Source organism: Juglans regia, chromosome 16 (assembly GCF_001411555.2).
Source record: "Juglans regia cultivar Chandler chromosome 16, Walnut 2.0, whole genome shotgun sequence".
Taxonomy (NCBI): domain Eukaryota; kingdom Viridiplantae; phylum Streptophyta; class Magnoliopsida; order Fagales; family Juglandaceae; genus Juglans; species Juglans regia.
Genome location: NC_049916.1, coordinates 15,352,857 through 15,365,916, shown reverse-complemented (window position 1 = coordinate 15,365,916; position 13,060 = coordinate 15,352,857). Strand labels below are relative to the sequence as shown.

Sequence of the window (13,060 nt, the reverse complement as noted above, 5' to 3'; positions counted from 1 at the left end):
AAACAAAAAACAGCAACACAGAAATTAGAAGAGATGTTGAATTTTCGTAAGGTAAGTAATGATAGAACTGGCCTACGATATACGAATTCAAAAAGGAAAGAAAAACTGGCCTCATCATCCCCTGCCCCTACCTCTAAAGGTATAGTTTTTGTTAAAGGAAGTCAAGATAAAAATGTTCAAAATCATCATTTACCTAAACCAGTATATTCAACAAGTCTGCATGATAAATCAACCACAACAATGATGAAAGGTAAATATGATGATCAATTTATTCCAACTTGTCATAAATGTGGAATTGTTGGTCATATAAGACCACAGTGTTTTAACTTTTATTAAGTGCAGAAAATGAACAGCAAAATAAATAAAAAAAAGGAGAGGAGAGAGTCTAGAGAATCAAGTTGATGAGATAAATCAACAGATAAACTTTCGTAGGTGTCAAGCTTGGTGAATTAGCATAGTTTTGCTTCCAAAATAAAGATAAAAGCATTCAAAGTAATGTGAATGAAAAGAACAAGTCAATACCCAAGTTAAAATGGGTGAATAAAGAAGATGTCGTGTGTCATGTTGCCCACATAACACTTAGATCAATGCAAGACTGCCTATGGTACCTAGACAACGCTTGTTCAAGACACATGTATGGAGATAAAACTTTATTCAAGAAGGTTGAACCAACTGCTGGAGACACAATGACCTTTGGAGATGGAAGCAAGGCTGTTGTTGAAGGGAAAGAGAGTATTGAAATATCTGGTTCACCTGTTCTACATAATGTCTTGTTTGTTAATGGTTTTAAAGCTAATTTACTCAGCATTAGTCAGTTTTGTAATGATAATTTCTCCGTGCAATTCTCAAAAGATGAGTGTAATGTGTACAACCAAGCTGGAGAATTTAAAAATTTTAAAGGGCACTAGAACCTCAGATAACTGCTATGGAGTCTCTTCAAGTTCAAGGTTGAAGTGTCATAGAACCTTACTTGATGAAGCTGAATTATGGCACAACGTCTTGGACACATTAATTTTAGAGATCTATAAAAAATCTAAAAAAGAGAAGCTATAAATGGACTACCCAAAGCCATCAAAGCTAAGAAAATAGTGTGTGGAGCATGTCAAGAAGGAAAGCAAACTAAAGCTCAACATCAGAAAATTACTCACATACTTACCTCTCAGCCACTTGAGTTGTTGCATATGGACTTGATGGGTCCAACACAAACCGAGAGTCTTGGTGGAAAGAAATATATCATGGTGATTGTAGATGATTTCTCAAGATTTACCATTTTATTGAGAGAAAAATCTGAAACTTTTAATCTTGCCAAGAAGCTGTTCAAAAAAATACAAATTGAAAATGAATTTTCTTTCTCTAGAATACGTAGTGATCATGGTAGAGAGTTTGAAAATACTAATTTCACTAATTTTTGTGATGAACAAGGCATACATCAAGGATTTTTTGCACCTATTACTCCACAACAAAATAGAGTGGTGGAAAGGAAAAATAGAATAATTCAAGAAATGGTCCGAACCATGTTGATTAACAAGAAGATGGCATTATATTTTTGGGAAAAAGTTGTAAATACAACAAATCACATTCTGAATCGAGTGGTTCTAAGACGAGGCACCAAACATACATCTTATGGTTTGTGGAAAAATAAAAAGCCCATGGTAAAGTATTTTAGAGTTTTTGGGAGCAAATGTTATATTTTCAGAGATCGAGAAAACACTCATAAATTTGAAAGCAAAAGTGATGAAGGAATGTTTCTAGGATATTCTTCAAATAGTAAGGCTTATAGAGTTTACAATTTAAGTACAAAAATGGTTATGGAATCAATTAATGTTGTTGTGGATGATAGTTCAGCCGAAGCCACCGTGCAGGAACTTGAAAATATGAAGGAATTGGTACAAGTTGTTGAAGAAGACTCTCAAGAACAAGATGCAGAAGATATATAGAAAAAACACCACAAAACTCACCAGACAAAGAACCCTCTTCTAGAGTTACTCAAAATCATCCACAGGAGAATATTCTTGGTGATCTAGATGAAGGTATGAGACTTAGAAAAAGAGTACTAAATCAAGTTTCTTTTGTGTTATTTGTCATAGGTTGAACCCAAGAAGGTTGAGGAAGCATTGAATGATGAAATTGGGTCAACACAATGCATGAAGAACTTCACCAATTCACTAGGAATGATGTATGAGAGTTGGTTCCTAGACCAGAAAAATGCAATATTATTGGGATTAAGTGGATTTTCAAGAACAAATATGATGAATATGGCACCATTGTGAGGAATAAAGCAAGGCTGGTTGCACACGGTTACACACAAGTGGAAGGAATTGATTTTGATGAAACATTTGCCCTTGTGGCTCATTAGGAATCTGTCCGCATTCTACTTGCACTTGCATGCCATCTAGACTTCAAATTAATAAACCCTTTAGATTGTTCAACATATACCTCTCTCTATCATGATTATGTGTACAGGTTAAAAAAGGCCCTCTATGGATTAAAATAAGCCCCTCGTGCTTGGTATGAAAGGTTGACAGCTTACTTATTTGAGCATGATTTCATTAGAGGACAACTTGATAGGACTCTTTTCATAAGAAGATCAGGTAAACAACTCTTAATTGCTCAAATTTATGTTGATGATATTGTCTTTGGAGCAACACTTGAGTCTCTTGCATATGATTTTGCAAATGAAATGAAATCTGAATTCGAGATGAGTATGATTGGTGAGCTGATTTTTTTCTTGGGCATTCAAGTAAAACAAAGTAAAGAAGGAATCTTTATCTCACAATCTAACTATGCAAGAGACCTTGTTAAGAAGTTTGGAATGGAAGGAAAAAGCGATGCTCACACTCTTATGAGCACTTCAGTAAAAATCAGCAATGATTCCACAGGTAAAAATATTGATCCCACTCTTTATAGAAGCATGATAGGAAGTCTATTGTATATCACAGCAAGTAGACCCGACATAGCTTTTAGTGTTGGTGTGTGTGCTAGAATCCCATCTTATAACAGTAAAAAGAATCATAACACATCTTAATGCTACTGTTGATTATGAGATATGGTATTCAAAAGACACTAATCTAGCACTTGTTGGTTATTCGGATGCTGATTGGGCTAAGAATGCTGATGATAGGAAGAGTACTACGGGTGGATGTTCTTATGTAGGTGGAAACCTTGTGCCTTGGATGAGTAAAAAAGCAAAATTCAATTTCTTTATCTACTATTGAAGTCGAGTACATAGCTGCAGGGAGTTGTTGTACACAACTTTTATGGATGAAAAATATGTTTGATGACTATGATTTTTCTCAAGATACTATGAAAATCTATTGTGATAATTCTAGTGCTATAAATATTTCCAAAAACCCTGTTCAGCACTCTAGAACCAAGCACATTGACATTAGACATCATTTTATAATAGACTTGGTTGAGTCTAAAATAGTATACTCAGAGCATGTACCTACTGAACATCAATTGGCTGACTTGTTTACTAAACCTTTAGATGGTCTAAGGTTTGAGTTCTTAAGGAAAGCCATTGGTGTATGTAATATCAAGTAAGTGACATCTTATCTTATTAGTTTAGGTTTTGTGTGTTTTGTTTTGTGTTATTTTTTTAAAAAAAAAAATTCTTGTTTTCTTTTTAAGTTTCGAATAAGAAAATACTTTAAAAAAAAATTGTTTTGTTTGTTTTTATTTTTAAGGTACATGTTTGATAAATCAAAGTTTGAGCATGTGTGGCATTACTTTAAAAATTTCTGAACTTATGCATTGTTCTCCTTTGTGCAGTACACTTTATGTATACTAACCTTATGGGTCATCTTGACAAAGTTGATTTACAAAGTACTGTGAGAAACTTGTATGCATGCATATTATAGTTAAAGTTCACATTGGTTATTAAGATGCTCATAAAAGAGGGAGTTCTTGCCTTGAATTGACTAATACTAGTTGAACCTAGTACATTAATAAAAAAAAGCTCTCCCCTTGCCAAACACAAATAGTTGATCCATATAAAAAAAGTCGGTGTTAAATCATTGCGGAAAAAGACAAACACCCTACACGGATCTACCACCTTAAGTTCTTATAAAAAGAATCATTGCTCTAATCATTATGAACAAAGATGAGCAACAAACATGAACACAAAAAAGGAGTTGTGCAAACTAGTGTTCGGAGGAGATGCTTATGTATCTAGGCCCTAGCATAAAGTTTGACTTTTAAGGTGAATAACAAACTCTTGTGAGCATCTACAAGAAGCAAAACATTCATAAATAATGGTCTAAAAAATATATTGAAGAAAGAAGATATAAAAGTGCTATGGTATAAGGTTACTCACTCACACGAACTTTGATATTGATGATCTTATGAGAAGTGAACATTCATAGTGCTTGTTGCAACTGAGAGTGTAAATGATCAGTTTTTTTTTTTTTTTGTGAAACACACTATGGCTAAACTAAGATTACTTTAAGCATGTCACTTGTCTTATTATTTATATTTATACTTTTTTTAAAAAATGTGTCATTTTTATATATACTATTTTTTTGTGGTATTTTTATTTTTAAAAAAAAAAATAAATAATGAAAATAAAATATTTTTGGTTGGGTAAGTATTGTGTACTGGTCTAAATCAGGGGACTCTGAGTTATTAACTTAAGTCTCAGCGGGTTTGTGTGGCTTAAGAGCACGTGCACAGCAACAAGTCACTTAAAGTGACTAAGGCATTTAGCCAAGCATTGGTTTCGTGCATTCTCACTCACGGCATAATCAGTCTTCTTCGTTGAAATCAGCCTCACCCACGGTGTCCTCTTTTCTTTTCTAAAAACCTAGACATTTGGCATCTCATCTCATCGATTTCGTGCATCTTGATCCAGAAGTAAACCTGTCTAGTCATCAAGGTAAGATTTCTATCTAAATCAAATCCTTCTATCTCTCTAAACTATGGTTCGACATATATTTATCAAGATTGGGTTGTGAAGGTTGGATATGTGCAGTTTGAGATTTTTTGGTTGAACTAAGTAGCCATTGCCTCGATTACTCATTTGAGAATATCCTTTGCATGTATTTCGGATTCTCACGGGTGCACACCACGTGTTTGTGAAAATTCCTGAATCAACCAAGAGTCTTTATTTATAACTATTTATAATGGCTCTCTCTCACATATAGCATGCACATAAGCGTGAGTGAGCTGTATATGTGATTTGACTAAAAGACCAAGGGGTTCTAATGTCATCATCTTCACAGTCAACCGATTCTTACAAACTTTGATATTGGCTATTTGTATTCTGACTTGGTTGATTTGATGCCTCAGATGAGATTCAAGGAACGTGCTAAGTGACAAAAGCTCGCATCCCCAGTGCCAACTAAAAGCTCCACCTCCTCAAGTAAGGATGAACCCGTGGCAGATGCAGTGAAGTCAGGTGAAACCTCAACTCATTCTCTTCCACCCATGCCTACACCTACTAGAGCCACTACTGACCGCTTCACTTCAGTTGGCGTTGAGAATGCCTATCGCACTACCTTTTCTAAAAGGCCAGTGTTGGGTGAGAGGGAGGTAAGTACAAATGATTTTCCTTCGGATGACTTTCAACTCATCCAAAGAATATTTACTGAGAGAGGCTGGGAGAAACTTACACATGCATCTCCCACTCTTTGTGTTGAAGTTGTTTGTGAGTTCTATTTGAACATTGCCCACTTCAACCTGGATGAGCATAGCATTACATCTATTGTTCGGGGAACTCAAATTGTTGTTTCTCCTGCTGTTCTAAGAGACTTATTTGATCTCCCTGAGGTGGAAACACCTCTATATCCATATAAGGGAATGGAGGCTCCGACAAAGACTGCAATGCGCAATCTATTTGTTGGTCTCGATGGTCCAAAGTGGACAGCCAAAACTCATAGACTACCTCTCAACCATATGCTCCCTCAGTTTCGACTCTTGGCAAAAATAGTGCTCACAAATCTCTGGCCCATAAGCCGGCACACAGAAATTACACTTGAGAGAGCCTACTTCATGTATGTTTTGGCAACTAGAGTATCTATTGACTTTCCATGTCATGTTATTGATATTATACATCGTTCTCATGTGGAAAAAAGGCAAAATCATCCTTTTGGTAGCTTAATTACAAAGTTAGCTATGAAAGCCAAAGTCCCCCTTTGGGCAAATGAGCCTACAATGAAGATGCTAGGGTCCATTTCAACCTTAACTGTGGTCAAATCTGCGGCTGTCCTCACTAAAAAGAGACCTCCAACTAATGAGTCAGCTTCCTCAACCGTAGAGCCTTTTGTCCCTATGACTCAAGTTCTTGAGCAAATCCCCTTTTGTCTCAAAAGATTGATTTATATTCTACAAAATGGAAAGAAAGTTAGTCCAAGTTAGAGCAACAATTAGCTAATGTAAGCTCTGATTGTGTACAAGCAAATGATCATTTGGTACATCTTTCCTTGAATGTCCAGCAAATCATGGCAAATGTGACTGACTCTGATGATGATTTCTTGATCCACTTGGCTAATTGCAGACAAATAAGGGGGAGAAAAAATTGAGGGGGAGCAGCAGCACCAGAGGGGGAGAACAACTACATTAGAAGAAAACTATCATGTTATGTTTTGTTATTACTCTTCCATGTTTTTGGCTGGTTTAAATTAGATACAATTTGATATGCCCTTATGTTTTGCTTTAATTGGGATGAAAGACTAATAGGCTGGTTATGTTCATTCAGTTGGTTAGGATTCACTTAACTAGTACTTCAAACTTGATTATTTTCTTTATCTATAAGTCAGTTTATTGAATCACACCTTTTGAAGATTTTTACTATCTCTTCTTGGTCTGCTGTTTGAAATGTGTAACAGGAAATTTACATTCATCAAGATGTCTTCGTCACCAATCCGCCAAAGGGGGAGATTGTAAATGCTAAAGTTGTCTTTGGATTAGATGACTAAATGATAAAGTTTATCTTATCATTATAAGTTTGAATTTGGATGAATGTAAAATAGTTGTTGACTTTATGTTTAACAACTTTGAGTTTATCTAGAAGTTCTTAAGGTTGTTTATGTAACGCCCCGTTCCCGGAAGTCCGGAGAGTTAGCTCTTAATACTTAAAATTAACTTAAATAACACAACTATAAAATCCAGAAAATTTCATAAAATATTAATCCACTTATTCAATCCAAAAATCTAAGTTCCTCCATGGTGACAATAAAGAAATCCCCAATAACATAAATTAGAAATTCTCCAAAAACTCGAAGACATCCTCAACTCATCAAATCAAATACCTGAAAAATAAATCAGTTTACTAACTATGACCCTCAAATAAGCATTTGTACCCTCAGACACTTATTCCACTACGATCATCACACCTTGCTAAACTTTCTACTCTTGTTCTCCAGCTGAACCATCAAAATTATCTAAAAAATATATGGAGATAAGGGATGAGTTATCAACAACTCAGTAAGCAGAGGACATAAATATGAGCATTTACAGAAATCAGAATGCAGAACAAAACATTTTCATTTTCAGAGTGCGGAAGCAAAACATGTTATCAAAATATCAGAGCAAAGATTTAGAAATAATTTCAGTCAAAAGTATTCTTTGGCATAGCATAAATGATCATCATCATCATCAAAATATCATATCAGAATAGAGGCCATGTATAACCCCCGTGGTAGGGGTGTGCATCTACGGATAGCCAAGCAGAACATAAATCACTCTGTCACCAAGGTGTGCACTCAAAACAGAGACCACTACTATAACCCGTGGTAGGGCCGTATCCACTATTATTACCCGTGGTTGGGCCGTATCCACTATTATTACCCGTGATTGGGCCGTATCCACTATTATAACCCGTGGTTGGGCCGTATCCACTATTGTAACCCGTGGTTGGGCCGTATGCCACTATTATCACCCGTGGCAGGGTTGTAACTAAACAGAGCAGAAACAGAATCAAATTCAGAATCAGAGAATCATGCCAAAAGTTTTCAGAAATCACGTCTTATCCAAACAGGGTACTGAACAAAATCTTCAGAACAGAACAAAATCATATCATAACATAATTTATGCACAAATTTCATATTCGCTCTTTGTTTTTAAAGTTCAAAAACAAAATGTAAAAAAATAAGCTCATGTCTACACCAGTCATGATAGAAAACACTTTCTTCTTAAACAGAATCTCATGGGTAATGCAGAACAAATAATTGAGAATTTCTTTTCATAGCAAAACATGCACATTTTTCAAAAAAGACTTCAGTTTATTTTATTTAATGCAAAGTCTAGCATAGGAACCCCGCTTACCTAGACTTCTTAGCTTTTCAAAATTTTCCTCAAAATGTCGAACAATTAACAATCGTCACCTATAAAATAATCAAGTAATTCTCGTAAATTTCCAATCAACCACTTATTTCGATATTTAATTCTAAACTTCTAAAATAACCTATTTAATTCCTCAAAACCTAAAATTATCATAATTTCCAAAATACCCTCATTTTTCCAAAACCATCAATATCCACCTAAACGAATTCGTACCGAATAAGAACTTAATCAAGCAAGTGTTAAGACAATTACAGAACTCAATAAAAAGTAATATTTAAAATATCTAAAGTACCGACAACGTATTATAAATTAATAGAATACTTAGACTACATTAAAAATCTTATGAAATACGCCATGAAAAATTCCTCTCTTAAAAAAAATAGGTTTACTTCCTTTAGTTAACAATATTATTAAAATATTTTCTACACAAAAATAATGTTTTATGAGACTTCAAACCAAAACTCATTTCAACATAACAACAAAAGTAAATAAATAAATACCCTTCATCCGAACACATGTTTCTGGAAATTATAGGGGTAAAACTGGTAATAAAATTCAACTATCAAGTTAACACTTTGAAAAGAAAAAACTTTTGCACGTAAACTAATCCTATTAACACTGTGAAAAGAAACACAACTAATAACCGCACGGAGGCTCACCGAGAGAGAAGTGAAACGTGCGGCGGGGCGAAGGGCTGGGCGGTGGACAACAGTGGCCACGGCGGTGGGGCACCGAGAGAGAGAGACCAACAATGAGAGAGAGAGAGGGTGATAAGCAAGAGAGCACGGAGAATAAGAGAGAGTAACCGTGAGGGAAAAGAAAAAAAAAATGGATGAGAGTCAAAGGCCTCACCAATCGACACGGGGTGACGAGGGTCTCATAGCCAGTGATTGCTGCTGCTTTTACGGTGGTTTTCGGCGTGAAAGACGATGGTTTGCAGTGGCTTGCGGTGGAATAACACTGAGGGAGAGAGAGTTGTACGCATCACGCGGCTTGCATGGGGCTTCGGACGGTGGCACTGGACATCACTAGGCCGTGGAGGCTTGCTTTTCGGCATCGTCTGATGCTGCTGACGGTGGCGTCATTGCCCAACTGAGGCAAGACATGGTTCTCACTTTGAGCGACAATGCTCTGTTTCCAAGGTTCCAAAACAGAGCAGCTCCGATTTTTTTTTCTTTCGACGGACGATGGTGGATGGTGGCATTTATGTGTTGAATGGCTGAGGAGTATGGGTCAACGGGTAGGTCTGGCGGCATGTGGTGTTGTTATCGTGTGAGTGGAGCTGGTTCCCATTTGATGACACGGAGGGGCTGTGAACGAGAGGTTACAGTGGGTGATGGAGGCTGAGGTGTGAAAAGGAAAAAGCGGCGACTATCGGTTTTCATTGAGGATGAAGAACGTGCAATTATATAGATGAAATGGGCGACCAAAAAAAATATATAAAACCCTAGAGAGCCGAGAGAGAGACGTGTGCGCGGATGGAAGTTTGTGTTGTGTGTGTGCATGGAGTGGACGGAAGCACTAACGGGTGAAAGAGAAATATAGACGGAAAGGATCAAACGTGCGGAAAAAAGAAGAAAAGAAAAAAAAAAACGTGCGAAGAAACTAAAATAAAATAAAATGAACTAAAAAATAAACAAATAAAAAAAATAAAATTTGAGCATGATTGGGTCCGGGTGTTACAATTTAGATAAGTCTGTAAAGTGAAATTCAAATCCATAAAGATTTGCAATTATCCAGAACAGAAGTTGAACACAAATCAGTAACCACAGTGAAGAGTTATCGCGAAATGTTAGCAATCCGTCAAGAAACGTTCTCGCGACTGTCTCTACTTGTCAGCATAATCCTACTTCAAAATGTACTCTTTCCAAATCTAATATTTAAAGGGATTCGGTTTCATTACTCTTCAAGTAGTTTGATTAAGGATCATTAAGATATTTTTCGTGTGCTTATGAAGGTAAAATCTACTTGAGAATTTTCACTTTGATTTTCATCTCTCATTAAGTGTGATCTTGCTCCAAGTGTGGAGGATCGTGTGATTGGACATCAACCCCTAGAGTTCTAGAAGGAAAGACAATATTTGAAGATCAATAGAGGTTTTGGCTGCTACCGCGGTAGAAGACAAACGGATCATTTGTCTGGACAAGTAAGAGAGTCAAGTTGCAAAGGTTTTGTAACTGATGAGTGCTTGTAATTGATTTTCAAATAATAAGATTGATTTTCTTGGGATTGGCTGCTTCGTGGTGTTTTGCCTTTAAAGAGTTTCTCTTCCAATCCATTCATTGTGTTAAACAATGTGATTAATTTGCTTCAAGTATTTGATTTATTTAGTAATCATAATATTGAGATCTAACCAAATTGTTCAAGTAAATTGGTAGGTGATTTAGTGAATTAACAGGGGTACATTGGGAGTTTCAATAGTTCTTGATAGCTCCATAGTCATGGTGGAAACTCTACTTGTGACGACTTACAGAAAATGGAAAAGAAATCAATAACCCGATTTCAAATCATAAGAAAAATCGCATAAGACCAAGACTTTCAAAAACTTTTTAAAGGCATTTAAAAACCAAATTAGATAAAAAAAAAAAAAGTGAATTAATCTTAATTAGAATATTTAGAATTTATTAAAAATAAAGTTGACACGTGACGTGGAAGCCCATGAATTGTCTTTTTGTTTGGAATTTAACGGTTGTAAGATATTTTCTAATTATTTTACTATTATTTATAAATATTATGAGATGTTATTAGTGTCTAAGTGGTTTGTAGCTGGCGCCCAATGAAATGAGTTTCCTCTCCTCCCATTGGACACATGCCCATGGGTTGACCAATTTAAGGATAGATTTGATTTTTTTAGACAAACCCGCAAGCCCTATCTTTTTCTTCCTTTTGGGAGTTTTCTCTTCTTCATTTGGCCCTGCACCGAAACCTCAAGTAAGCCATTCCGCATCTCATTTTATCACAAATTATCACTATTTCCTTAAACCCAAACACCTACGCTTGAGTTATAACCATTATACACCAAAGGTTTAGTACCCATAAGAGAAAGCTTGAGGCGTCACAAGTAGTATTAGAGTAATTACGACTGTGAATAAGCCACACTACCTAGAAACTTGTGTACCAGAGATTAGGCTTGAATCGTAGAAATTTTAGGCTTTAGTTTTTAGTAAATTATTAATTGAATTAGCGAATGTGAGAATAATTAATAAAATAATTGAACCGTAGAAATCACAATGTCGCCATATAAGGCTAGGTCATGCTTGAGGAAGATGACATAATGGTGCAGGACACCATGATAAACCATTGTCTGAGGATAATCCACCTCAAGACTAGGGGTGTAATCGGTCTGGTCCAGTCTGTGACCTTCACAGACAGAAAATTTTGGTCCATTATTTTTGCCAGACCTGACCGTTAGCTATCGGTCTAGTTGTCCAATTCGGTCCATGAACATTTTTTTTCTCTTTTTTTTTTTTCGTTTTCTTTTGACAAAAAAATTAATACAAAAAATTAATTAAATTAGTAAAATTAAAATTGAGTGATCTCCTTAACATTTAATATATGGTTAATGAATATTAAATAATTTCATTGTATATATGGTCAATGATGGTCCCTTCGACAAAAATGACATAATTAACTCATATAATTACTATATAAAATAATAACAAAATATTTAATATATATATATATACACATACATTTGCTCAGTCTCGTTCCGGTCTAAAAAAACCATATCTTGAAACTGACCAATAAGACAATCGATTTGGTCTGATCCGTACCGATAGTCTTATAGCCCTACTCAGGGTAAAATACATGAGATGACACAAGTTGTTACTCAATTGATCGAGGTAATGGCACAACAGATGCAAACCCAACAAGACTGATTTGAACAACATCTATTAAATCCACCATGTCAACCTCCCCTAGCAACATGTAGACCATCCCGACTGCACTTTTTTTAACACATTGGCATCTTGGCTTTATGGATACCGAAGGGCCACTAAAGGCAAACCAGTGGCTATATATTGGACTTGGACAGGGTCAACGAGATCTGCGGTTGCACAGAAGAGTAGGAGGTTCAGTACGTGGGATACCAAATGACAGTTCTTGACAATGGAGTTGGGTATTCTAGTAACTCTATCATGGGAAAGATTCAGATATGGACTTGATAACTGGTTCTTCCCTGAATCGCCTAACCAGCAAACGACGCAGGAACTTGCTGCTCTGACACAAGGGAGTCTAAGTTGAGCAGTGTACTACTTGATTTATAAAACTAGGAATGTTTACTTCACACTTGATTTCAGCAGAAAGGATGCAGGCCTGGAAGTTTCGAAATGGCTTGCAACCTAGAATGCGCAACCAAGTGGCCTGTCTGTAGATTATAATTTGATTGCTAAGGTAGAACAGAAGAGCTTGGTGGCACATGCAATAAATCAGAGGAAGTGAGCCTTTCTTTATGACTCGATTTAAGGAAACCTTGCCAGGAGAATGGTGGTGCGTCAGTGACAAGGCAAAGGAGTGTCCATTGGCAAACCAACAACAGTTCAATTTGCAACAAATGCAGAAAGAACCACTTCGGTGAATGTATAGTAGGCATAAATGTTTGCTTTAGATGTGGCCACCAGGGTCACATGGCAAGAAACTGTTTGAAACTTGGGTAAGAGAGCAGAGCAGCTACCAGTGCCAACACAAAGTCCCGATAAAGACTGCCAACACAGGCTAGGGTGTATGCCATTATACTGGGTGATTTGGATGCTGATACCCAAGTGTTGAATTCCATTCCAAT

At 36.2% G+C, this 13,060-nt stretch overlaps 1 protein-coding gene across 5 annotated transcripts; it reads left to right on the top strand.

The window, feature by feature from the left end:
• The first annotated feature begins 4,679 nt into the window (after positions 1-4,679).
• Positions 4,680-7,018, top strand: LOC108999680. 5 transcript variants are annotated; one of them, XR_001997552.1, is made up of 4 exons: positions 4,682-4,873; positions 5,287-5,529; positions 6,494-6,573; positions 6,825-7,018. XR_001997552.1 is itself a non-coding variant. In XM_018976600.2 (3 exons), exons 2-3 carry the CDS (start codon positions 5,425-5,427, stop codon positions 6,880-6,882), a joined length of 624 nt encoding a protein of 207 aa, XP_018832145.2. In that variant the 5' UTR covers positions 4,680-4,873; positions 5,287-5,424; the 3' UTR covers positions 6,883-7,018. The 5 variants fall into 5 exon arrangements, 3 of the variants coding, with proteins under 3 accessions (XP_018832145.2, XP_018832151.2, XP_018832139.2); XM_018976600.2 differs by lacking the exon at positions 6,494-6,573 and having other exon boundaries at positions 4,680-4,873; positions 5,287-5,990; XM_018976606.2 differs by lacking the exon at positions 6,825-7,018 and having other exon boundaries at positions 4,680-4,873; positions 5,287-5,990; positions 6,494-6,767.
• Positions 7,019-13,060: the final 6,042 nt, after the last annotated feature.

Excerpts from the sequence above, each read along its gene's own strand:
- LOC108999680 (XM_018976594.2), top strand. The coding sequence starts at position 5,425 with ATGCCTACACCTACTAGAGCCACTACTGACCGCTTCACTTCAGTTGGC.